General features: G+C 48.4%; 1 protein-coding gene across 3 annotated transcripts in view; it reads right to left on the reverse strand.

The window, feature by feature from the left end:
* Window positions 1–1,558, reverse strand: part of LOC147102949 (protein kinase C alpha type) — a 502,947-nt gene extending 501,389 nt beyond the window's left edge. For 2 of the 3 annotated variants that reach the window (XM_085963926.1, XM_085963925.1), the window contains exons 1-2: window positions 1,225–1,558; window positions 898–929 (exon numbers count right to left, since the gene is read on the reverse strand). In XM_085963926.1, coding sequence (XP_085820052.1) covers window positions 898–929; window positions 1,225–1,394 — 202 coding nt within the window. In that variant the 5' untranslated portion in view covers window positions 1,395–1,558. The remainder of the gene's footprint in view (window positions 1–897; window positions 930–1,224) is intronic. The other variant, XM_085963927.1, reaches the window with a different exon arrangement.
* Window positions 1,559–26,263: the final 24,705 nt, after the last annotated feature.

Consider the following 26,263-nt stretch of genomic DNA (forward strand, 5'->3'; position numbering starts at 1 on the left):
CATCTAGAGAGAGTGCCAATTCATCTTCCCTTTCAAAAAGCATCTCACACTTATTAGAATATACATTTATAACAACGTTACAGATTTCTTTTCAATGTAACCCAGTGTAAGTGGGTTTACAGACGGTGTGACAATTACAATCAATCACAGTGAAGGTAGCGAGAGGACAAACTGAGACACAGACCACAAACTAACACAAAAGCAAAAACACTGCGGATGTTGGAAATCTGAAATAAAAACAGAAAATGCTGGAAACACTCAGCAGGTCAGGCAGCATCCGTGGAGAGAGAGAAAAACAGAGTTAACGGAGTCAGCGACCTGAAAGGTTAACTCTGTTTCTCTCTCTCCAGATGCTGCCTGACCTGCTGAGTGTTTCCGGCATTTTCTGTTTTTATTCCACAAACTAACACTCTCCACTCACACCAATGGGTGAAATACAAACTTCACAGAATGAGGAGTAAAACAAGATAAAAGTTTGGACTGGACTTGACTGGACCTCAGCTGTCAGAACCCAGCTAACATTGAAAAACCACAGCAAAGGTTGGTGCACTGAAAACATTACACCGCACTTCCTCATTCTCAGTGTCATGAAGCAGAGGAGGAAGAGAAAATGGGCATCATGTTAAAACTGAAAGTAAGTGAGTGAGTGGGCGAGCAACCAACCCCGGCACTGGGCAAGCTGCTGAGTCCCAGACAAGCTGCAATCCTTCACTTTGTTCTGTTACAAGTTACACACATTCTCTTTTTCCTCCCTCTCGCTCTCTCTCTCTCTCTGGTTCGCTGCCAACAGTTTTTTTTGCATAAAAACCCACACTTTTGGAAACTAAAGCAGACGATTGAAGACTCTCCTGTTCCATTCAGTTCAGCACAATCCACAGCCACTTGGTGTTCACCTACCTTGACACTGGAATCCTTGTTTACCAAATCCCCTGCAAAAAAATAAAGATCAAAAGCATTAGGGAAAAGAAACCAAAATAAAGCAGGACAACGATTAAGGAGGGTGGGAGTGGGTGGGGACCAGGACAAGGATTTGGGTGATACAAACCAAGACACAACCGCAATGGGATCAGGAGCGGGCGAGACACATATTTACAAAAAGTTAGCAGAGAGTTTTGGAAAAGTTTGGAACAGTGCCGAGTGTCCCTGTGCCTGGGGCAGGGGTCTGTGTTTGGGACAGGAGTTTGCTAGGACTGGGGTACAAGCTCTCCCCCCTCACTCACTCACCAGATGAAGTCGGTGCAGTGGCTGCAGAAGGTGGGCTGTTTGAAGAAGCGGGCGGTGAACTTGTGATCCTTCACCTCGCACACGTTCTTCTGCCGCAGAGCTCCCTGGCGGGCGAACCGGTTGACGGTCTGGCTGCCGCCGCCGGTGTCGCTGCCCTCCGAATCGGCCATATTATTCCCAACGTGTGTTTAAAAACAAAAAAAACACAACCTCGCCCCTTAAAAAAAATAAATGCGGAAATTGCAGGCGCGACGAAGGCGAAGGCTAAGTGAGAGGAGCCCGGCACCGAACCCTCGCTCTTTATCACTGGCAGGAGCTCCGCCCGGAGCCGCCACAGCGTCAGAGCCCCGGCCCCCGACACACAGCCAGCGCGGCGGCTCGACACCGCCCCCTGCCGCCCGCCCCACCGCTCCGCAGCACCTGGCGATCAGGCAGCGCATTCCCCTGTGCACTGCGCTCTCCTATAGTCCGTACTCCTATTTACTGTACCCCAATACACTGTACCCCTATATACTGTAACCGTATAGACTGTACCCCTATATACTGTACCCCTATACACTGTACTCCTATAGACTGTACCCTATAGACTGTACCCCTATATAGGGTACCCCTATATAATGTACCCCTATATACTGTATCCCTATAGACTGTACCCCTATATACTGTACACCTATTTACTGTACCCCTATATACTGTAACCCTATAGACTGTACCCCTATATACTGTACACCTATTTACTGTACCCCTATATACTGTATCCCTATAGACTGTACCCTTATATACTGTACCCCTATATACTGTACCCCTATATACTGTAACACTATAGAGTGTACCCCTATATACTGTACCCAATACACTGCACCCCTATATAGTGCACCCCTATACACTCTACCCCTATACACTGTACCCCTATATACTGCACCCCCTATTGACTGTACCCCAATTTACTGTACCCCTATATACTGTACCCCTATACACTGTACTCCTATAGACTGTACCCTATAGACTGTACCCCTATATAGGGTACCCCTATATAATGTACCCCTATATACTGTATCCCTATAGACTGTACCCCTATATACTGTACACCTATTTACTGTACCCCTATATACTGTAACCCTATAGACTGTACCCCTATATACTGTACACCTATTTACTGTACCCCTATATACTGTATCCCTATAGACTGTACCCTTATATACTGTACCCCTATATACTGTACCCCTATATACTGTAACCCTATAGAGTGTACCCCTATATACTGTACCCAATACACTGCACCCCTATATAGTGCACCCCTATACACTCTACCCCTATACACTGTACCCCTATATACTGCACCCCCTATTGACTGTACCCCAATTTACTGTACCCCTATAGACTCTACCCCTATACACTGTACCCCTATACACTGCACCCCCTATGGACTGTACCCCTATTTACTGTACCCCTATATACTGTACCCCTATGGGCTGTACTCCTATATACTGCACCCCTATAGACTGTACTCCTATTTACTGTACCCCCATATACTGCACCCCTACAGACTGTACCTATACACTGCACCCCTATAGACTGTACCCCTATTTACTGTACCCATATAGACTGTACCCCTATATACTGTACCCCTATAGTCGGCACCCCTATTTACTGTACCCCTATATACTGCACCCCTATGGACTGTACCCCTATAGACTGTACCCCTATAGACTGTACCCCATATACTGTACCCCTATAGACTGTACCCCTATTTACAGCACCACTATATGCCGTACCCCTATAGACGGTACCCCTATAGACTGTACCCCTATATACTGTACCCCTATTTACTGTACCCCTATAGACAGTACCCCATATACTGTACCCCTATACACTGTATCCCTATGGCCTGTACCCCTATACACTGTACCCCTATATACTGTACCCCTATAGACTGTTCCTCTATAGACTGTACCCCTATATACTGTACCCCTATATACTGTACCCCTATACACTGTACTCCTATAGACTGTACCCTATAGACGGTACCCCTATATAGGGTACCCCTATATACTGTACCCCTATATACTGTATCCATATAGACTGTACCCCTATATACTGTACACCTATTTACTGTACCCCATATACTGCACCCCTGTTTACAGTACCCCTATAGAGTATACCCCTATAGACTGTACACCTACATACTGTATCCCTATTTACTGTCCCCCTATATACTGTACCCCTATTTACCGTATCCCTATTTACTGTACCCCTATATACTGTACCCCTATAAAGGGTGCCCGTATATACTGTACTCCACATTATACTGTACACCTATTTACTGTGCCCTTATATACCGTACCCCATTACACTGTACACCTATATACTGTACACTATACTGTACCACTATTTACTGTACCCTTATATACTGTTCCCATATATACTGTACCCCATAGACTGTACCACTATTTACTGTACCCCATTTACTGCACCCCTATATACTGTACCCCTATAGACTGTACACCTACATACTGTACCCCTGGAGACTGTACCCCTATATATGGTATCACTATTTACTGTATCCCTATAGACCGCACCCCTATATACTGTACCCCTATATATGGTACTCCCCATAATACTGTACCCCTATTTACTGTACCCCTATATACTGTACCCCTATGTACTGTACCCCTATAGACTGTACACCTACATATTGTATCCCTATTTACTGTACCCCTATATAATGTACCCCTATATACTGTACTCCCCATTATACTGTACCCCTCTTTACTGTACCCCTGTATACTGTACCCCTATGTAGTGTACCCCTATATACTGCACCCCTATAGACAGTACCCCTATTTACTGTGCCCTTATATACTGTATCCCTATACTCTGTACACCTATATACTGTATGCTATACCGTACCACTATTTACTCTACCCCTATAGACTGTACCCCTATAGACTGTACCCCTATGTACTGTACCCCTATAGACTGTACACCTACATATTGTATCCCTATTTACTGTACCCCTATATAATGTACCCCTATATACTGTACTCCCCATTATACTGTACCCCTCTTTACTGTACCCCTGTATACTGTACCCCTATGTAGTGTACCCCTATATACTGCACCCCTATAGACAGTACCCCTATTTACTGTGCCCTTATATACTGTATCCCTATACTCTGTACACCTATATACTGTATGCTATACCGTACCACTATTTACTCTACCCCTATAGACTGTACCCCTATAGACTGTACCCCTATTTACTGTCCCCTATATACTGTACCCCATATACTGTACTCCTACAGTCTGTACCTCTGTAGACTGTACCCTTATATTCTGTACCCCATAGACTGTACCCCTATATACTGTACACCCATATACTGTACCCCTATATACTGTACCCCTATAGACTATACTCATTTATACTGCACTCTCTTATATACTGTAAGTCATAAATCGCAACTTCTACAAGAAGTAACTCAGGAAGTACTACTGAACGGCCAGCTGAGGGCGCCACCCGATGAGTATAAATACTCGGGCGTGGGCCCAACTTGGCCAGAGACAATCTGGGAACAGGAAGTTAGTGACTACTAACTAGACCGCCATGTTTTGTTACAAGTCGATTAAAGCCTTGCTTTATGTTCAACCAAGTGCATAGTGAGTCTTTATTACGTCAATTTAATCGACTTGTTAGCGTCTCCATGCTTCGGGTGATTCGGAACAACCAGCTGCAACTCGAACCGCAGAAAGGAACTTGGGCAAGAAACTGATCCATCATGGAAAAACTCCTTAGACCCGCTCGTCTCGACCTGGACCCGAATGCACCTGCGGCAGCGAAGGTATGGAAGCATTGGTTTCGTACCTTTAGCAACTTTCTTGAAGAATGTGGGGCGGATGCCCCTAATAAGTTACGAATGCTTATTAACTACGTATCCCCTCATGTGTATGATTATATTGAGGACTGTATAGACTACGACGCTGCTATCCAAATTTTACAGCAGCTATGTGTCAAGTCCCCGAATGAAATCTTTGCTCGACACCTACTGGCCACAACTCGGCAGCAGCCTAGGGAATCACTCGATGAATTCCTCCAGAAACTTCGCAGGCTCGGCAAAGATTGTAACCTTAAAGCGGTTACAGCTGAATAGTATCAAGAGGAACTAATCCACGATTCCTTTATCAATGGGATTGCGTCCCCTTTTATACGTCAGCGCCTGCTGGAAAATAAAACCCTCGATTTACGGGCTGCTTATGACCAGGCGTGTTCCCTGGACTTGGCCAAGAAGAATGTAGACACTTATCTCCCACCACGTGCACGGGCGGCGGCTATCACCTTTAATGAGTCTTTCGATAGGTTTCGGGCGGATGCCCCCGCTGATGATGACTCTACTCTAACGGGCGACGACCCTACCCTAGAGGCCTTCGCTGATGACGACCCTGCCCTAGCAGCATCTTGGCAATCAGGAAGAAAGTGTTTCTTTTGTGGAGGTTGATATACCTATCAATTCGTCCAATAAAAAGCGACGAGTTAGGAACGTAACTAAAGGTTTTTATTGACTAAATAACAGAGCCCACCCTCGTGGGTGATCGGGTCCAACAAGGAGGAATACCAGCCAGTCGACTACCTTTATACCTGGGCAGGTAGGTGGAGCCATGGGCGGAGTCGGAGGTGGTCAGCCCAGGTATAACAGCGTGACAAGAGGCGACCTCGTATAGTGATACAACAGTGAGAACAGTGATAACAATACAACAGTGATAACTATAGTGTAACGATAGTGAACGATAAAAGTGGTTTACCACATTCACCCCTTGTTTAGATTTGAGTCCGGCGGGGTGAAGTGTACTACCAGTTCTGGTATGTCAGTCTGTCCGGAGGCCTCGTAAGCCTCTCCGATCGTCGCAGCGGCGGTGCTGCATTATCCGGTGTTAATGCTGGTGTCTGCGTGGTCGGCGAAGGCTCGTGGGGTTCCGGCATGCTGTCTACCTGGGCTGGAATTGGGGGGGGGGGTGGGGGGGGGTAAAGGTGGTGTCTCCGGAGTGCCCGAGGGTGCGAGGTCTCGTAAGGAGACAGTGTCCTCCCGCCCGTCTGGGTAAGCCACGTAGGCGTACTGGGGGTTGGCGTGCAGGAGGTTCACCCTCTCGACCAGGGGGTCCGTTTTATGGGCCCTCACGTGCTTTCGCAGCAAGACGGGCCCCGGAGAGGTCAGCCAGGTTGGTAGAGTGGTTCCCGTAGTCGACTTCCTGGGGAAAACAAACATTCGTTCATGGGGGGTGGCGTTAACGGCAGTGCAAAGTAGTGACCGGATGGAGTGCAGCGCTGTCGGGAGGACTTCCTGCCAGCGGGAGGTTGGGAGGCCCTTAGACTTTAAGGCTAAGAGGACGGCCTTCCATACCGTCGCGTTCTCTCTTTCCACCTGGCCGTTCCCTCGGGGGTTGTAGCTGGTGGTCCTACTTGCTGCAATACCTCTCGCTAGTAGGAACTGACGGAGTTCCTCGCTCATGAAGGAGGAGCCCCGGTCACTATGTATATAGTTCGGGAACCCGAACAAGGCGAAGAAGTCGTTCAGGCACTTGATGACCGTGGTACTGGTCATGTCTGGGCAGGGGAAGGCAAAAGGGAAACGGGAGTACTCATCAACGATGTTGAGGAAGTACACATTGCGGTCAGATGACGGTAGAGGCCCCTTAAAGTCGATGCTCAGGCGCTCGAAGGGGCGGGTGGCCTTGATCAGGCTTGCTCTGTCCGGCCTATAGAAGTGCGGTTTGCACTCGGCGCAGGTCTGGCAGTTCCTGGTCATGGTCCTGACCTCCTCGATGGAGTAGGTCAGGTTGCGGGCCTTAATGAAATGGTAAAGTCTGGTGACCCCGGGGTGGCAGAGGTCGTTGTGGAGGGTCTGAAGTCTATCAATATGCGCGCTGGCGCATGTAATTCGTGAAAGAGCATCAGGGGGTTCGTTCAGCTTACCTGGCCGGTACAAGATATCATAATCGTAGGTGGATAGCTCGATTCTCCACCTCAAGATCTTGTCATTCTTGATTTTGCCCCTCAGCTTGTTATTAAACATGAAAGCAACCGAACGTTGGTCGGTGAAGAGGGTAAATCGTTTGCCTGCCAGGTAATGCCTCCAGCGCCGTACCGCCTCCACAATTGCCTGGGCTTCCTTCTCGACCGACGAGTGTCGGGTCTCGGGGCCCTGTAGGGTCCTTGAGAAGAAGGCCACCGGCCTCCCCTCCTGGTTAAGGGTAGCGGCTAGGGCGAAGTCGGATGCATCGCTCTCCACTTGGAAGGGGATGGACTCATCCACTGCGTGCATTGTGGCCTTGGCTATGTCTCCCTTGATGAGGGAGAAGGCCGCGCACGCTTCCTCCGTGAGGGGGAAGGATGTGGACTTCATGAGGGGTCTGGCTTTGTCCGCATAATTGGGCACCCATTGGGCATAGTAGGCGAAGAGCCCCAGGGTTCTCTTAAGTGCCTTAGGGCAGTGGGGGAGGGGTAGCTCCATGAGGGGGCGCATTCTTTCGGGGTCGGGGCCGATGAGTCCGTTCTCTACTACACAGCCAAGGATGGCAAGGCGCGAGGTGTTAAACACACATTTCTCCTTATTGTAGGTGAGGTTCAGCCGTTGGGCCGTACGGAGGAATTTCTCCAGATTCACGTCATGGTCCTGCCGGTCGCGGCCGCAGATGGTGACGTTATCTAGATAGGGGAATGTGGCCTGCAGTCCGTTCTGGTCAACCATCCGGTCCATCTCCCTTTGGAAGACCGAGACCCCGTTGGTGACACCGAAGGGGACCCTAAGGAAGTGGTATAGGCGCCCATTCGCCTCGAAGGTGGTGTACTGGCGGTCCTCGGGGTGGATAGGGAGTTGGTGGTAGGCCGACTTAAGGTCGATGGTCGAGAATACGCGGTATTGTGCAATCTGATTGACCATGTCAGATATGCGGGGAAGGGGGTATGTGTCCAGCTGGGTGTATCTGTTTATGGTCTGGCTGTAGTCGATGACCAGGCGATTTTTATCGCCGGTCTTAACGACCACGACCTGGGCACGCCAGGGGCTGTTGCTCCCCTCAATAATGCTCTCTTTCAGGAGGCGCCGCACCTCAGAGCTAATGAAGGCTCTGTCCCCAGCGCTGTACCGCCTGCTCTTGGTAGCGACGGGTTTGCAGTCGGGGGTGAGGTTAGCGAACAGGGAAGGTGGCGGCACCTTGAGGGTGGATAGGCTGCAGGTGTTACGCGGTGGGCGGTTTAACATTCGCTGGTTGTCGACTGTGAGTGGGGGGATGTGGTAAACCACTGTAGTTCACTGTGTTCACTGTTGTTGTTGTTGTTGTCGTTCACTCTTGTTTCACTGTTATGCCTGACTATGCCTCAGCTGACTCCGCCCCTGGGCTACCGAGTATAAGAGCGGCCGCATGGCAGCTCCTGGCATTCGGTCGTCCACTAGAGGCATAGTCCTGATCTGTCTGAAGTGCAATTCAGTAGTTAATAAAAGCCTGTTGTTCTGAACTCTGCCTAGCCTTTTATTAGAATTGATAGCGCATCAATTTTATTAACTACTGAAAAAAAAACGATGCTGCAGATTCTTAAGATCAAGTGCCTGGAACTCGACCCGCAAGAACCGGACTCGACTGCTAAGTTCTCGCACTGGCTGCACTGTTTTGAGTCCTTTCTGACTGCATCCGGCGAGACCGTCGCCGCCGATGCCGACAAGCTCAGGGTGCTGAACTCTAAAGTAAACCACCGAGCTTTTGCCCTTATCCGGGACGCTACGAGCTACCAGGGGGCTATCGACATCTTGAAGGAGCAATACGCACGCCCGGTCAACTATGTTTACGCAAGACATCTCCTGGGGTCTCGCAAACAACAGCCCGGGGAACCCACAGAAGCATACATACGGGCGCTGAAGGAACTCGGCCGAGCCTGCGAATGCAAGCAAGTAACAGCCACGGAACATACGGAGGAGCTCATCCGGGACGCCCTCGTGGCGGGCCTCAGGTCCACTCACACACGGCAGCGACTGCTGGAAAGTAGCGAGCTCGACCTGAAGAAGGCGATTTCACTCACCCTCTCGTTGGACGTAGCCCACCGGAACATGGAGGCCTACTCCCCGGACCGCGCGGCCGCCTCATGGATGCCGCAGCCGCCGCCACCTTGGGACGCGGCGCCGCCACGGGCCCTGGCCTCAACTGCTGCAGCGATGTCCCGCCCGAGCCAGAAATGTTATTTCTGTGGCCAAACCAAACACCCCAGGGCGCGCTGCCCGGCGAAAAACGCTGTCTGCTCTGCCTGCGGTAAGAAGGGACACTACGCTGGCGTCTGCAGAAGCCAGAAGACCCCTACCTCCAGCAGCGCCGCGTGCGATTCGTGGGAGCGGCCATCTTGCCTCCCTCCAGCCTCGTGGGGATCGGGATCGTCATGGGCGCCGCCATTTTGTCCTTCCTCTCCGACGCCGCCATCTTGTCTGCCATTCTGCCAACGGGCCCCCGACTCACCCACCGCCGCCTCACCGGGGTTCTACATCGACGCTACCGACTCCACAGCGGCCTCCATCACGCTGGATCAATCCAGACCCCATCAGCTAGCCAGGTCCACGATGGACATCCAGGTAAATGGCCGCGCCACAACTTGCCTTTTTGATTCCGGGAGCACGGAGAGCTTCATACACCCTGATACAGTACGGCGCTATTCTCTCTCGGTCCGGCCAACACGCCATCGGATCTCCATGGCCTCGAAATCCCACTCAGCAGACGTCGGCGGCTACTGCGTAGTGACCCTCTCGGTGAAGGGCTCCGTATATAAAAATGTAAAGCTCTTCGTCCTGCCACATCTCTGCGCTGCCGTTCTACTGGGGTTGGACTTTCATTGTCACTTTAAGAGTGTCACCTTGACATACGGTGGACCTTTTCCCCCACTCACTGTCTGCAACCAGCAGTTTTTAAATAGCCCACCGCGCCCCACCTGTAGCCTCTCCACCCTCAAAATCACACCCCCCCCCTGTTCGCCAACCTCACCCGCGACTGCAAGCCTATCGCCACAAAGAGCAGGCGATACAGCACCGGGGACAGATCCTTCATAAGATCTGAGGTGACGCGGCTCCTGAAAGAGGGGATTATTGAGGATAGTACCAGCCCCTGGCGAGCCCAGGTGGTAGTCGTTAAGACCGGCAACAAGCAGCGCCTGGTCATCGACTACAGCCAGACTATCAACAAGTACACCCAGTTGGACGCATACCCCCTCCCCCGCATAGCCGACATGGTTAATAAGATAGCGCAATACCGCGTTTTCTCGACCATTGACCTCAAGGCAGCATACCACCAAATCCCTATCCGCCCTGAGGACCGCCAGTACACAGCTTTCGAGGCAAACGGCCGCCTTTTTCACTTCCTCAGGGTTCCTTTTGGCGTCACCAACGGTGTCTCCGTCTTCCAGAGGGAGATGGACCGGATGGTCAACGAGAATGCGTTACAGGCCACGTTTCCCTACCTAGACAACGTGACCATCTGCGGCCATGACCTGCAGGACCATGACGCCAATCTTGATAAGTTCCTCCGCACGGCCCAACTCCTAAACCTCACGTACAACAAGGAAAAGTGCATATTCCGCACAGCCCGCCTCGCTATCCTTGGTTGCGTGGTGAAACACGGAGTCATCAGTCCTGACCCTGACCGGATGCGCCCGTTGATGGAACTTCCCCTGCCCCACTGTCTCAAGGCCCTCAAAAGGTGCCTGGGCTTCTTTTCCTATTACGCCCAGTGGGTCCCTCATTATGCGGACAAAGCCCGTCCACTTATCAAGTCCACTTCCTTCCCCCTGACGGCGGAGGCCCACTTAGCCTTTCACCGTATAAAAGATGACATTGCCAAGGCCACCATGCACTCGGTAGACGAGTCCATCCCCTTCCAGGTGGAGAGCGATGCATCCGACTTCGCCCTGGCCGCTACCCTTAACCAGGCGGGAAGACCCGTGGCCTTCTTTTCACGAACCCTCCAGGGCTCCGAACTCAGACACTCCTCTGTGGAAAAGGAGGCCCAGGCCATTGTGGAGGCGGTGCGCCACTGGCGGCACTACCTGGCTGGAAAACGATTTAACCTGCTTACTGACCAGCGTTCAGTCGCTTTCATGTTCAACAACAAGCAGAGGGGTAAAATCAAAAATGACAAGATTTTGAGGTGGAGAATCGAACTTTCCACCTACAATTACGACATCTTGTACCAGCCAGGGAAACTCAACGAACCCTCAGACGCTCTATCGCGAGGCACATGCGCCACCGCGCAGATCGATAGACTACGGGGCCTCCACAACGACCTCTGCCACCCGGGGGTCACCAGGTTCTTCCATTTCATTAAGGGCCGCAACCTGCCTTACTCCATCGAGGAGGTCAGGACCATGACCAGGAGCTGCCCAGTCTGTGCAGAGTGCAAGCCGCGCTTCTATACGGCGGACAGAGCAAACCTGATCAAGGCCACCCGCCCTTTTGAGCGCCTGAGTATCGACTTTAAAGGGCCCCTCCCCTCCTCTGACCGTAATGTGTACTTCCTCAACATAGTTGATGAGTACTCCCGTTTCCCTTTTGCCATCCCCTGCCCGGACACGACCACCGCTACGGTCATTAAATGCCTGCACAACCTCTTTGCTCTGTTCGGTTTTCCCAGCTATATTCATAGCGACCGGGGCTCGTCCTTCATGAGCGACGAACTCCGTCAGTACCTGCTCATGAGAGGTATTGCCTCAAGCCGGACCACCAGCTACAACCCCCGGGGGAACGGACAGGTTGAAAGAGAGAACGCGACGGTCTGGAAGGCGGCCCTCCTAGCCTTAAAATCTAGGGGCCTTCCGACCTCCCGTTGGCAGGATGTCCTACCCGATGCGCTCCACTCCATCCGGTCACTGCTGTGTACAGCCACCAACGCAACCCCCCATGAGCGAATGTTTGTTTTTCCCCGGAGGTCCACATCCGGTAACTCACTACCACACTGGCTGACGTCCCCAGGGCCCGTCCTGCTGAGGAAGCATGTAAGGTCCCACAAAACGGCTCCCCTGGTAGAGAAGGTTCACCTCCTCCATGCCAACCCCCAGTACGCCTACGTGGCATACCCGGACGGGCGGGAGGACACAGTCTCCATTAGAGATCTGGCACCCTCGGGGTCCACTGACCCGCCACCATTGCCCCCCACCACGACCCCCTCCGACACGGCCCAAAATTCAGTAGACCCAATTCTCACCCCTGTCCATTCCACCCCAGTAGACGGCATGCCGCGCCCCCAGGACCAGCCGGAGCCCACTCGCCCACCCAACACCAAAGGGGACGATACGCCGGTGCTGGACCCCGCTCAAGACGCGTCGTGGGAAGCTGTACCATCGCAACCGTCGCCACGAAGATCTCGACGGCAAACGAGGCCGCCCGACAGACTCGCCTACTCGAACTTTTGATACACTTCACCCCGCCGGACTTAATTTTAAACGAGGGGTGAATGTGGTAAACCACAGTATGTTCACTGTGTTCACTGTTGTTGTTGTTGTTGTTGTCGTTCACTCTTGTTTCACTGTTATGCCTGACTATGCCTCAGCTGACTCCGCCCCTGGGCTACCGAGTATAAGAGCGGCCGCATGGCAGCTCCTGGCATTCGGTCGTCCACTAGAGGCATAGTCCTGATCTGTCTGAAGTGCAATTCAGTAGTTAATAAAAGCCTGTTGTTCTGAACTCTGCCTAGCCTTTTATTAGAATTGATAGCGCATCAGGGGAGGGGTCCACTGTATGCTAGGGTTACACTTTGGAGGTGGGATTGGAAGTCCAGCCCTAGTAGGACGGCAGCGCAGAGCTGGGGGAGGACGAGGAGTTTAAAATTTTTATACTCCGTACCCTTAACCGACAAGGTCACAACACAGTAGCCGCTAATGTCCGTGGCGTGGGACCTCGATGCCATCGAGATTCGGTTGCGCGTTGGCAGGACCGGGAGGGAGTAGTGGCTCACCGTGTCTGGGTGGATGAAGCTCTCCGTGCTTCCGCTGTCGAACAGGCAGGTCGTGGCGTGGCCGTTTACTTTGATGTCCATCATCGACTTGGACAGGTGGTGTGGGCGGGCTTGATCCAGAGTGACGGAGGCTAGTGTGTAGGTAAGCGAGTCGTTGTCATCTGCGGGCGAGGCGGTCGTCGGGTCCGGAGGCCAGGTGGCAGTCGGGCGTGGTGGGTAAAATGGCGTCTCCCACGAGGTAGGACAAAATGGCGGAGAAGATGGCTGCTCCCATAACTCACATGAGGCACTATTGGGGTCGGTTGCCTTGATCAAAGATGGCCACCCCCATGACTCACGTGTGGGGATGCTGGCCTCAGTTGCCTTGAAAGAAGATGGCCGCCCCCACAGTTCGCATGAGGCACTGCTGGCCTCTGAAGATCCGCTCCTGCAGGCCTTAGAGAAGTGGCCTTTCTTCCTGCAGGTTGAGCAGGTAGAGTTCCTGGCTGGGCAGCGCGACCTCGGGTGCTTCTCCTGGCCGCAAAAGAAGCAGCCGGCGGCCCGATCGCGGGTGCCCGATGTCGGAGCCGGTACCGGGGGTGGCGGTCCCGGTCGGGTCCGGGACGCCGACGCTGAGGTAGGTCCCGGGGGCGGCGCTGCGAAGGGTATTGCGGTAGGGGTCGGGCCCGAGTCCCAGGGTCGCGAGCAGTACCTGGAAAACGCCTCCTGGTCCTGATGGGCCACCTCTAGGGAGAGAGCGAGGGCTTCAGCTTTGTCCAGGTCGAGGTCTTTAGCTTCAAGCAGTCTTTGCCGTGAGTGGTCGGACCGTAGGCCTTTCACAAAGGCATCGCGGATATTATCTTCCGTATTTTCAACAGCCGTCACCGCTTTAAAGTCACAGTTCCTGCCGAGTGCTCTTAGCGGCCGTAAAAATTCAGCTACAGACTCTCCTGGCTGTTGCGGGCGGGATCTTAGGAGGTGCCTGGTGTACATGTAATTTACCGGGCTCCGGTACTGCTGTTTCAGTAGGTTGATAGCGGCCTCGTATGTAGTCGTGTCCTGGATGAGTGCGTATACTCTCGGGCTCGCTTGGGCGTTCAGAACTCTTAGTTTGGATCTCTGAGGGACACCGGATTCTTCCAGGTAGGATTCGAAGCAGCCCAGCCAGTGTTTGAAGTCGAGGGCTGAGTTTGCTGCCTGTGGGTTTAGATCCAGGTACGGTGGTTTGAGGGCTTGCAGCCAAGCCGGCTGGTGTGGCTGGTGTAGCCCGGTGTCTGAAAGCTGCTGTGGCTGTGCTTCTGGGAGGGCCTCTGGCTGGCCAGTAGTAGACATCTTTAAAATTTAGTCAATAAAATTGATATACCTATCAATTCGTCCAATAAAAAGCGACGAGTTAGGAACGTAACTAAAGGTTTTTATCGACTAAATAACAGAGCCCACCCTCGTGGGTGATCGGGTCCAACAAGGAGGAATACCAGCCAGTCGACTACCTTTATACCTGGGCAGGTAGGTGGAGCCATGGGCGGAGTCGGAGGTGGTCAGCCCAGGTATAACAGCGCGACAAGAGGCGACCTCGTATAGTGATACAACAGTGAGAACAGTGAGAACAATACAACAGTGATAACTATAGTGTAACGATAGTGAACGATAAAAGTGGTTTACCACAGAGGTACGTTCCATTTCAGAAAATTTTGCCCAGCTCGTAATGCGACCTGCAATCATTGCAGCAAGAAAGGACACTTTTCCAAGGTATGCCAGTCATGGGCCTTTGCTAACAAGAAAGGCCGCTCCTCTAAAGTATACCGGTCGAGAGCTCCTGTTAGCTTCACAGCTGCTATCTATGGAGCTGCTCCTCCCCCAAGAACCACTGCTAAGGCTACAGCTGCTGAAGGAAAAATTGCCCCTCCTCCCATCACAGCTGTTTTTCCCCAAAGTTTGTCCCATGCAGCCACGGAGGTTTCAGTAAATGGGCACACTCTAAGCACGCTAATCGACTCCTGCAGCTCTGACAGCTTCATTAGTAAGCGGGCTGTCAGCAGGTTAAAACTGCGCATTTATCCCTCGGACAGGGAGATTGCAATGGCTCTGACGACTCTGACCACCAATTCTTCTGGCTTCTGTCTTGTCAACCTCATCCTCAATGGTCGCACGTATCCCTCCACCCGGCTCGGAGTACTCAAAAACTTATGTAGCTATGTGCTTCTGGGACAGGACTTCCAGAAGCAGCACAAAAGACTCACTTTTGAGTTTGGAGGGTTGAAGCCGGAGCTTACCATTTCTAAGGTACCGTTTTGTGCACTCTCGGCGGCCTTACTCGGTGAGCCCTCCCTGTTTGCCAATCTCTCCCCCCGCTGTAAACCCATAGCCACCAAATCGCGGCGCTTTAGCCAAGACGACCGAGCATTTATCGAGGCAGAAATCTCTCGCCTTTTAGCTGACGGTATTATCGAGCCGTGTTCATCTCCCTGGCGGGCTCAAGTCGTCGTTGTGAAAAACCCTTTAAAACAACATAAGAAACATCTGTGTATTGATTATTCGCAGACTATTAATCAATATACCGATCTGGATGCCTACCCGCTACCACGCATAGATGACATGGTCAACAACCTTGCCAAATACAAGTTATTTTCAACCTTCGATTTAAAGAGCGCGTACCATCAGGTACCGCTGAAAGACTCTGACAAAAAGTATACGGCCTTTGAGGCCAGTGGTTGGCTTTATCAGTTTCGTCGCCTTCCATTTGGGGTCACCAATGGGGTGGCCGTCTTCCAACGGGCAATGGATGGCCTAGTCCGGCAAGAGAACTTGACGGATACCTTTCTGTATTTAGACAATATCACTACTGCCGGCCATGATCAAAAGGAGCATGACGCCAAACTTCAGAGATTTTTTGACGTTCTCCGTCGTTGCCACTTAACGTTAAACGAATCCAAATCGGTGAAATCGGTGCCATTAGTGAACATTCTTGGCTACTGGGTGGGCAACGGTGTTATTAAACCAGACCCAGAGCGACTTCGTCCACTTCAGGAGCTCCCTCCCCCTACAAATCTCGGCTCTCTTCGTCGGGCACTTGGCATGTTTGCTTATTACGCAAAGTGGATACCTCACTTCTCCGATAAAATACAGCCCCTGCTTCATGCGAAGTCTTTTCCATTGGAAGCAACGGCTATTTCTGCCTTCGACCTCCTCAAACGACAGCTGGAGAAAGCCACGCTTCGCTCCATTGACGAAAACCTTCCTTTCGTGGTCGAATGCGATGCATCGGAGGTGGCGATCTCGGCTACCTTGAATCAAGGTGGTCGACCCGTGGCATTCCTATCCAGAACCTTGCAGGGTAGCGAGCTCCATTACCCCCCCACCCCCCCCCCGTCGAGAAGGAGGCTACAGCCATCATCGAGGCTGTACGCCAATGGAGTCATTTTCTTGCTCGGCGTCATTTCACGCTCATAACTGACCAGCGCTCCGTGGCCTTCATGTTGGATAACCGGAAGCGCACGAAAGTCAAAAATAATAAAATTCAACTCTGGAGGATGGAGCTGGCCGCCTTTGGATATACTATCCGTTACTGACCCGGCAAACAGAATGTGGCCCCAGATACCTTCACACGGGCATTTTGCTCTTCAATGTCAACGTCGACTCTGGCGGATCTGCATATGGACATATGCCATCCTGGCGTTACCCATATGTTGCACTTTGTGCGCTCCAAAAATCTACCATTCTCAATGGAGGACGTAAAGAAAACATGCTCCTCCTGTAGGATTTGTGCAGAATTGAAACCACAATTCTTCCGCCCATCAGATGGCTTACTCATACATGCAATGCAGCCTATGCAGAGGCTCAGCATAGACTTTAAAGGGCCATTGCCTTCGTCGACGCAGAACACCTACCTACTTACGATGGTAGATGAGTATTCACGCTTTCCCTTTGCCTTCGCCTGTCCTAATATGCTTACCTCTATGGTAATTAAATGCCTCGATCAGGTCTTTTCCCTTTGCGGGACGGCCAATTTTATCCATACGGATCGGGGTCCCTCCTTTATGTCGAATGAACTTAAAGGTTATCTCTCCCAACGGAGAATCGCCTCGAGTAAAACGACACCATATCACCCAATCGGCAACGGACAGGTTGAACGATACAATGCCATCATCTGGAACACTGTCCGTCTGGCACTGAAGTCACGCAACCTACCAGACCAGCAGTGGGAAACTGTGCTCCCCGACGTGTTACACTCTATCAGGTCTCTTCTCTCCACATCCACTAATGTCACGCCTCATGAGCGATTCTTCAAGTTCCGGCGTCGCTCTACACATGGAACATCTCTACCGTCATGGTTGGTGGCTCCAGGCCCTGTGCTACTCCGGAGGTTCGTCCGGTCTGCCAAGAACGACCCGCTCGTTGACGAGGTGGAGTTAACGGAGGTAAACCCCACGTATGCGCACGTGCGGTACCCTGATGGCCAGGAGTCCACCGTCTCGCTCAGATATTTGGCTCCCTGCCCAACCGGTCACACGGGCCCGAATGATGAAGGATCCCACGACGATGATGTCAGCACTCCGCACCCCTATGAAGATGACGCCCTACCTGGGACATCGAGGGATCTGCCGGCAGTGCTACCGGATCAACTCAGGGAGCCGAACGCTCCCCGTAGGATGGCCACCCGAAACCAGGACGCCGGACAATCTTCGGCTATGACCCAGGATGAGGCCAGCTCTGCGCCTGTGGGGACCCGCACCCGGAGTCATGATATTCCCAGTCCTCCACAGGACGATCAAGACGACCCGGACTCTACCGACTTACCGGTACGGGCCAAGTGACCCCGGGACCAGGACACAGTCCGGGGAGACGTGCCTTCCGGTCACAAGCAGAAAGCTAAACGACTACTGCTATTTTTGGTCCGCCTAGTCCGTTAAAGGAAGACTGGACTTCCAAACCTTTTAGGGAGGAACAATGTCATAAATCGCAACTTCTACAAGAAGTAACTCAGGAAGTACTACTGGATGGCCAGCTGAGGGCGCCGTCCGAAGAGTATAAATACTCGGGCGTGGGCCCAACTTGGCCAGAGACAATCTGGAAACAGGAAGCTAGTGACTACTAACTAGACCTCCATGTTTTGTTACAAGTCGATTAAAGCCTTGCTTTATGTTCAACCAAGTGCGTAGTGAGTCTTTATTGTCACTGTACCCCTATGTACTGTACCCCTATATACTGTACCCCTATATACTGTACCCCTATAGACTGTACCCCTATAGACTGTACACCTGTAGACTGTCCCCCATATACTGTACCCTATGTACTGTATGCCTATATACTGTACGCCTATATACAGTACCCCTATATACAGTATCCTTATATACTGTATCCATATTTACTGTACCCCATATACTGTACTCCCCTATATACTGTGCTCCCAATTATACTGCACCTCTACATACTGTACCCCTATACATTGCACCCCTATGTATTGTACCCATATATACTGTACTCCCTATATACTGTACCCCATCAACTGTACCCCTACATATTGTACCCCCTATATTCTGCACCCCTATACATTGTACTCCCCTATATAATGTACCCATATATAATGCACTCCCCTATATACGGTACCCCTATATACTGTACCTCTATATACTGTACCCCCATATACTGTGCCCCTATATACTGTACTCCCCTATATACTGTATCCCCATATATTGTACCCCCTATATATTGCACCCATATTTACTGTACTCTCCTATATACTGTACCCCTATATACTGTACTCCCTATATTCTGTACCCCTATATACGGTACTCCCCTATATACTGTACCCCTATATACTGTACCCCTATATACTGTACTCCCCTATATACTGTACCCCTATATATTCTTCCCTATATACTGTACCCCCATATATTGTTCTCCCCATATACTGTACTCCTCTATATACAGTACCCTATATACTGTACCCCCTATATACTATACCCCTATATATTGTTCTCCCTTATATACTGTACCCCTATATATTCTTCCCTATATACTGTACCCCCATATATTGTTCTCCCCATATACTGTACTCCTCTATATACAGTACCCTATATACTGTACCCCCTATATACTATACCCCTATATATTGTTCTCCCCTATATACTGTACCCCTATATATTCTTCCCTATATACTGTACCCCATATATTGTTCTCCCCATATACTGTACTCCTCTATATACAGTACCCTATATACTGTACCCCCTATATACTATACCCCTATATATTGTTCTCCCCTATATACTGTACCCCTATATATTGTTCTCCCCTATATACTGTACCCCTATATACTGTTCTCCCTATATACCGTGCCCCTAAAAATTGTTCTCCCCTATATACTGTACCCCTATATATTGTTCTCCCCTATATACTGTACCCCTATATACTTTACTCCCTATATACAGTACCCCTATATATTGTTCTCCCTATATACAGTACCCCATATACTGTTCTCCCCATATACTGTACCCCTATATACTGTACTCCCCTATATACAGTACACCTATATACTGTACTCCCCTATATACAGTACCCCTATATACTGTACTCCCCTATATACTGTACACCTATATACGGTACTCCCCTAGACACTGTACACCTATATATTGTACCCCTATATATTGTACTCCCCTATATATTTTACTCCCTGTATACTGTACCCCTATATATTGTACTCCCCTATATACTGTACCACTATATATTATACTCCCTATATACTGTACCCCTATACATTGTACTCCCTACCCCTATATATTGTACTCCCCTATATACTGTACCCCTATATAATGTACTCCCCTATATACTGTACCCCTACATATTGTACTCCCCCATATACTGTACCCCCATATATTGTACTCCCCTATATACTGTACCCCTATATAATGTACTCCCTATATACTGTACCCCTATATAATGTACTCCCCTATATACTTTACCCCTATATATTGTACTCCCTATATACTGTATCCCTATATACTGTACCCCTATATATTGTACTCCCTATATACTGTATCCCTATATATTGTACTCCCCTATATACTGTACCCCTATATATTGTACTCCCTATATACTGTACCCCTATATATTGTACTCCCTATATACTGTACCCCTATATATTGTACTCCCTATATACTGTGCCCCTATATATTGTACTCCCTATATACTGTACCCCTATATATTGTACTCCCTATAAACTGTACCCCTATATATTGCACTCCCTATATACTGTACCCCTATATACTGTACCCCTATATATTGTACTCCCTATATACTGTACCCCTATATATTGTACTCCCCTATATACTGTACCCCTATATATTGTACTCCCTATATACCGTACCCCTATATATTGTACTCCCCTATATACTGTACCCCTATATAATGTATTCCCTATATACAGTACCCCTATATATTGTACTCCCTATATACTGTACCCCTACATATTGTACTCCCTATATACTGTACCCCTATATATTGTACTCCCTATATACTGTACCCCTATATATTGTACTCCCTATATACTGTACCCCTATATATTGTACTCCCCTATATACTGTACCCCTATATAATGTATTCCCTATATACAGTACCCCTATATATTGTACTCCCTATATACTGTACCCCTATATATTGTACTCCCTATATACTGTACCCCTATATATTGTACTCCCCTATATACTGTACCCCTATATATTGTACTCCCTATATACTGTACCCCTATATATTGTACTCCCTATATACTGTACCCCTATATATTGTACCCCTTATATACTGTACCCCCATATATTGTACCCCCTATATACTGTACCCCTATATATTGTACTCCCTATATACGGTACCCCTATATATTGTACTCCCTATATACTGTACCCCTATATATTGTACTCCCTATATACTGTACCCCTATATATTGTACTCCCTATAAACTGTACCCCTATATATTGTACTCCCCTATATACTGTACCCCTATATATTGTACTCCCTATATACTGTACCCCTATATATTGTACTCCCTATATACGGTACCCCTATATATTGTACTCCCTATATACTGTACCCCTATATATTGTACTCCCTATATACTGTACCCATATATATTGTACTCCCTATAAACTGTACCCCTATATATTGTACTCCCCTGTATACACTGTACATATTTACAAATGGTTTCTATGTTTAATTGGATGGTAGCTCACATGGTGAATGTTATTACTTGCTTCTCTTTTGACATTGTATTCCATGCAGGCGAGTTCCATGACTCAACACTGATTAAAGGTTTAACTTTTCTTACAAGAGCAATCGATACTGGCATTTCAGAATTTATACCTGTCTACACAAAACGTCAGTTCCAATAGGTGACTGATAAATGCTGTACTCACTCATATACTGTACTCTCCTGCCACATAAAAGGTTACTACATAAGATAAGAGCTCGCGGAATTGGGGCTAATATATTAGCATGGATAGAGAATTGGCTAACTAACAGAAAGCAGAGAGTCGGGGTAAATGGGTCATTTTCTGGTTGGCAAACTAGTGGGGTGCCACAGGGATCGGTGCTGGGGCTTCAATTATTTACAATCTACATTAATGACTTGGATGAAGGGACCGAGTGTAATGTAGCCAAGTTTGCGGATGATACAAAGATGGGTGGGAAAGCAAGTTGTGCAGAGGACTCAAAGAATCTGCAAAGGGATACAGACAGGCTAGGTGAGTGGGCAAACATTTGGCAGATGGAATATAATGTGGAAAAGTGCGAGGTTATCCACTTTGGTAGGAAAAATAAAAAAGCAAACTATTATTTAAATGGAGAGAGATTACAAAATGCTACAGTTCAGAGGGACCTGGGGATCCTTGTGCATGAAACACAAAAAGTTAGCATGCAGGTACAGCAAGTAATCAAAAAGGCAAATGGAATGTTGGCCTTTATTTCAAGGGGGTTGGAGTATAAAAGCAGGAAAGTCCTGCTACAACTGTACAGGGTATTGGTGAGACCACACCTAGAGTACTGCGTACAGTTTTGGTCTCCTTATTTAAGGAAGGATATACTTGCATTGGAGGCAGATCAGAGATGATTCACTAGGTTAATTCCAGAGATGAGGGGTTTGACTTATGAGGAAAAGTTGAGCAGGCTGGGCCTATACTCATTGGAATTTAGAAGAATGAGAGGTGATCTTATCGAAACATATAAGATACTGAGGGGGCTCAACAAGGCACTGTTCTGATGAAGGGTCCCAGACCTGAAACGTTAACTCTGTTTCTCTCTCCACGGATGCTGCCTGGCCTGCTGAGTATTTCCAGCATTTTCTGTTGTTATTTTGAAAGAGATGGCTGCAGAGATAGTGGACACATTGATATTGATCTTCCAGAATTCATTAGATTCTAGAACGGTCCCCATCGATTGGAAGGTAGCAAATGTAACTCCTCTATCCAAGAAAGGAGGGAGAGAGAAATCAGGGAACTAGAGGCTAGTTAGCCTGACATCAATAGTAGGGAAAATGCTAGAATCTATTATTAGGGAGGTGGTAACAAGATACTTAGAAAATTATAATATGATTAAGCACAGTCTACATGGTTTTATGAAAAGGAAATCAAGGTTGACAAATCTGTTAAGAGTTTTTGAGGGTGTAACTAGCAGGGTAGATAAAAGTGAATCAGTGGATGTGGTGTATTTGGATTTTCAAAATGTATTCGATAAGGTGCCACTCAAGAGGTTGTTACACAAGGTTAGGGCTCATGGGATTGGGGGTAATATACTAGCATGGGTTGAGGATTCGTTAATGGACAGAAAACAGAGAGTAGGAATAAATGGGTCATTTTCCGGATGGTATGTTGTAACTAGTGGGGTGCCATAAGGATCGGTGCTTGGGCCTCAGCTAGTCACAATCTATATCAATGACTTAGATGAGGGGATCGAGTGTAATGTATCCAAGTTTTCTGATGATACAAAGCTAGGTGGGAAAGTAAGCTGTGAGGAGGACGCAAAGAGGCTGCAAAGGGATATAGACCGGTTAAGTGAGTGGGCAAGAAGGTGGTAGATGGAGTATAATGTGGAGAAATGTAAAATTATCCACTTTGGTAGGAAGAATAGAAAAGCAGAATATTTTTTAAAAGGTGAGAGACTGTTAAATGTTGGTATTCTGAGGAATTTGATGTCCTTGTACACAAATCACAGAAAGTTAACATACAGGTACAGCAAACAATTAAGAAGGCAAATAGTATGTTCGCCTTTATTGCAAGTGGGTTGAAGTACATGAGTAAGGAAGTCTTGCTACAATTATATAGGGCTTTAACGAAACCACACCTGGAGCACTGTGCACAGCTTTGGTCTCCTTATTAAGGAAGGATATACTTGCCATAGAGGGAGTGCAACGAAGGTTCTCCAGGCTGATTCCTGGGATGGGGGGATTGTCCTATGAGGAGAGATTGAGTAGACTAGGCCTATATTCTCTAGAGTTTAGAAGAATGAGAGGTGATCTCATTGAAACATACAAGATTCTGAAGGGGATTGACAGAGTAACTGCTGAGAGGTTGTTTCCCCCTGGCTGGGGAGTCGAGAACTAGTGGTCATAGTCTCAGAATAAGGGATCGGCCATTTAGGACCGAAGTGAGGAGAAATTTCTTCACTCAAAGGGTCATGAATCTTTGGAATTCTCTACACCAGAGGGCTGTGGATGCTGAGTCGATGAGTATTTGCAAGACGGCGATCGATAGATTTTAGGACTCTAGGGGAATCAAGGGATAAGGGGATCGGGCGAGAAAGTGGAGTTGAGGTTGAAGATCAGCCATGACCTTATTGAATGGCGGAGCAGGCTCGAGGGGCTGAATGGCCAACTTCTACTCCTGATTCTGATGTTCTTATGTTATTATTCCTCTAGATACAGGGGTAGAGTTTCCGCTTTGGGCACAATCGGTGGTTCTGGCGCAAATTGCGCCCAAATTTGCGGCCGTTTTGATAAGTGTTTTTGCCCCCGAGTTTCTGCTCAACTTCATTTTCATATCGCCGAATGCAAAATCTGCCATGAACCAACGCAATTGGGCAGCGCCTTAAAACATAATTTTCTTCAAAAAAAAGTTTGCTTTCAAAATATTCCTTGATATATTTAAGAGTGGTAACTTGATAAAGTGTGATTAATACAGCTGAAGAAGGGTTTATCACAAAAATAAATACAATAAAAAAGTATACAAAACTATTTTCTAGTTAGATTGGGGTATAGTAGTCAATTCCTTAGTAAATTAAAAAGAATTCATTTGAAGCCTTTCAAAACATACCTATAAGTGTCCTTGTGCCCAGAAGTTGCAGATTAATGTTTCGAGCCTCCTTGAAGGCCCGCAAATGTGCACAATTAGTGGAAACTCCCAATGGTGATTAGTTCACCCTGGGGGCTTGGCCAGTTTTGTGGGTGGGGCCTGCTTTTAGCAGGATGGTGTTTAAACTTACGCAAAAGATCGCGGAACCTCGAGTTACGCTGAATGCAATTTGTGCTTAAAATTCAGCGATCTTTGCGCTGGTTACGCCAATATCAGGGGAATTACGCTGAAAAAAACCAACGTGATTGAGCGGAAACTCCATGCCTCACTGTACTCCCCTATATACATTGTACTCGCCTATACACGGTACACCAAATATACAGCATACCGTATATACCCCGTATATACAGCACTTCCCTCTATACCGTACCCCATATACACACTGTACTCCCCTATATATTGTACTCCTGTATACACTTTACCTTTGTATATATTATACTCATGTACACAGTGAAATCCAGCATATATTCTACTCCTGTGTCCAGTGTACTGTTGTATACATTGTATTCCTATCTGTATGCTACTCATGTTTGCAGCGTATTCTTGTACACAATGAACGCTTGCATATATTGTACTCGTGTAAACAGTGTACTCCTCTATTCAGTGTGACCCAATATACGTTGTACTCTTGTAGTGTGTACACTTGTATATATTGTACTAGTGTATGTGTTGCACTCTTATATACAGTGTACTCTTGTACATATTGTACACCTGTATATATTTTATTCCTACTGACAGTGTACACCAGTATATATTATACTTTTTTATACATATATATTGTATTCATGTGTACATTGTACTCTTGCACATATTGTATGGAAGCCTGCATACACTGTACTCCTATATATATATATATGTTATACCCCTATATATATTTTACAGCTGCATATATTGTACTTTTGTATACATATTGTACCCGGTAGATTGTATTCCTGTATACATGGTGTTCCTGTATGTGTTGTGCTTTTCCATATATACGAGTAAATCTCCTGTGGCATGGCATATTGGGAATCAGGAGCAGCACAGTCTGGAAAAAATGATCTCAATGTTCCCATCTCCTCTCTTTTGTTGCTGTCTGAATGACTGCCAGCCAGCATCAAGCACCATCTAAGAGAGAGACTAGCAGCAGAATTTGGTGTCAGCCTTGGCTCAGTGGTAGCACTCGTGCCTCGAAGCCATAAGACCAGAGGTTGAAGCTCTGAACCCTGAGCACATTCTGTAGGCTGACACTCCTGTGCAGTACGAATGAAGACAAAGAACAAACCTGCAGTTCAGGGCCTCAGGACATCCCAAAGCACTTTACAGCCAAGCAAAGGACTTGCAAAATTACTTTTTGAAGTTAGTCACTGTTGTAACGTAGGAAACGCGGCCGCCAATTTGCGCACAGCAAGCTCCCACAAACAGCAATGAAATAAATGACCTGATAATCTGTTTTAGTGATGTTGGTTGAGGAATGAAAATTGATCAAGGACACATGGGAAGAAGTCCCCTGCACTCTTCAAATCCACCTGAGAGAGCTGACAGGGCCTTGGTTTAACCTTTCATCCAAAAGACTGCATCTCTGGTAGTGCAGCACTCCCTCAATACTGCACTGAAGTGCTACAGTCTCTGGATGGGGCTTGAACCCACGATCTGCTGACTGAGAGGCAAGAGTGCTACTGCCTAGCCAAGGTTGACACATAAGTGTTGCATTATCTGAGGGCACACCTTTTGGATGAGATGTGAAACATTATACTTCACTGTATATACAGCAACCC

Source organism: Somniosus microcephalus, chromosome 21, assembly GCF_052327205.1.
Source record: "Somniosus microcephalus isolate GS21.2 chromosome 21, FLI_Smic_1.0, whole genome shotgun sequence".
NCBI lineage: Eukaryota > Metazoa > Chordata > Chondrichthyes > Squaliformes > Somniosidae > Somniosus > Somniosus microcephalus.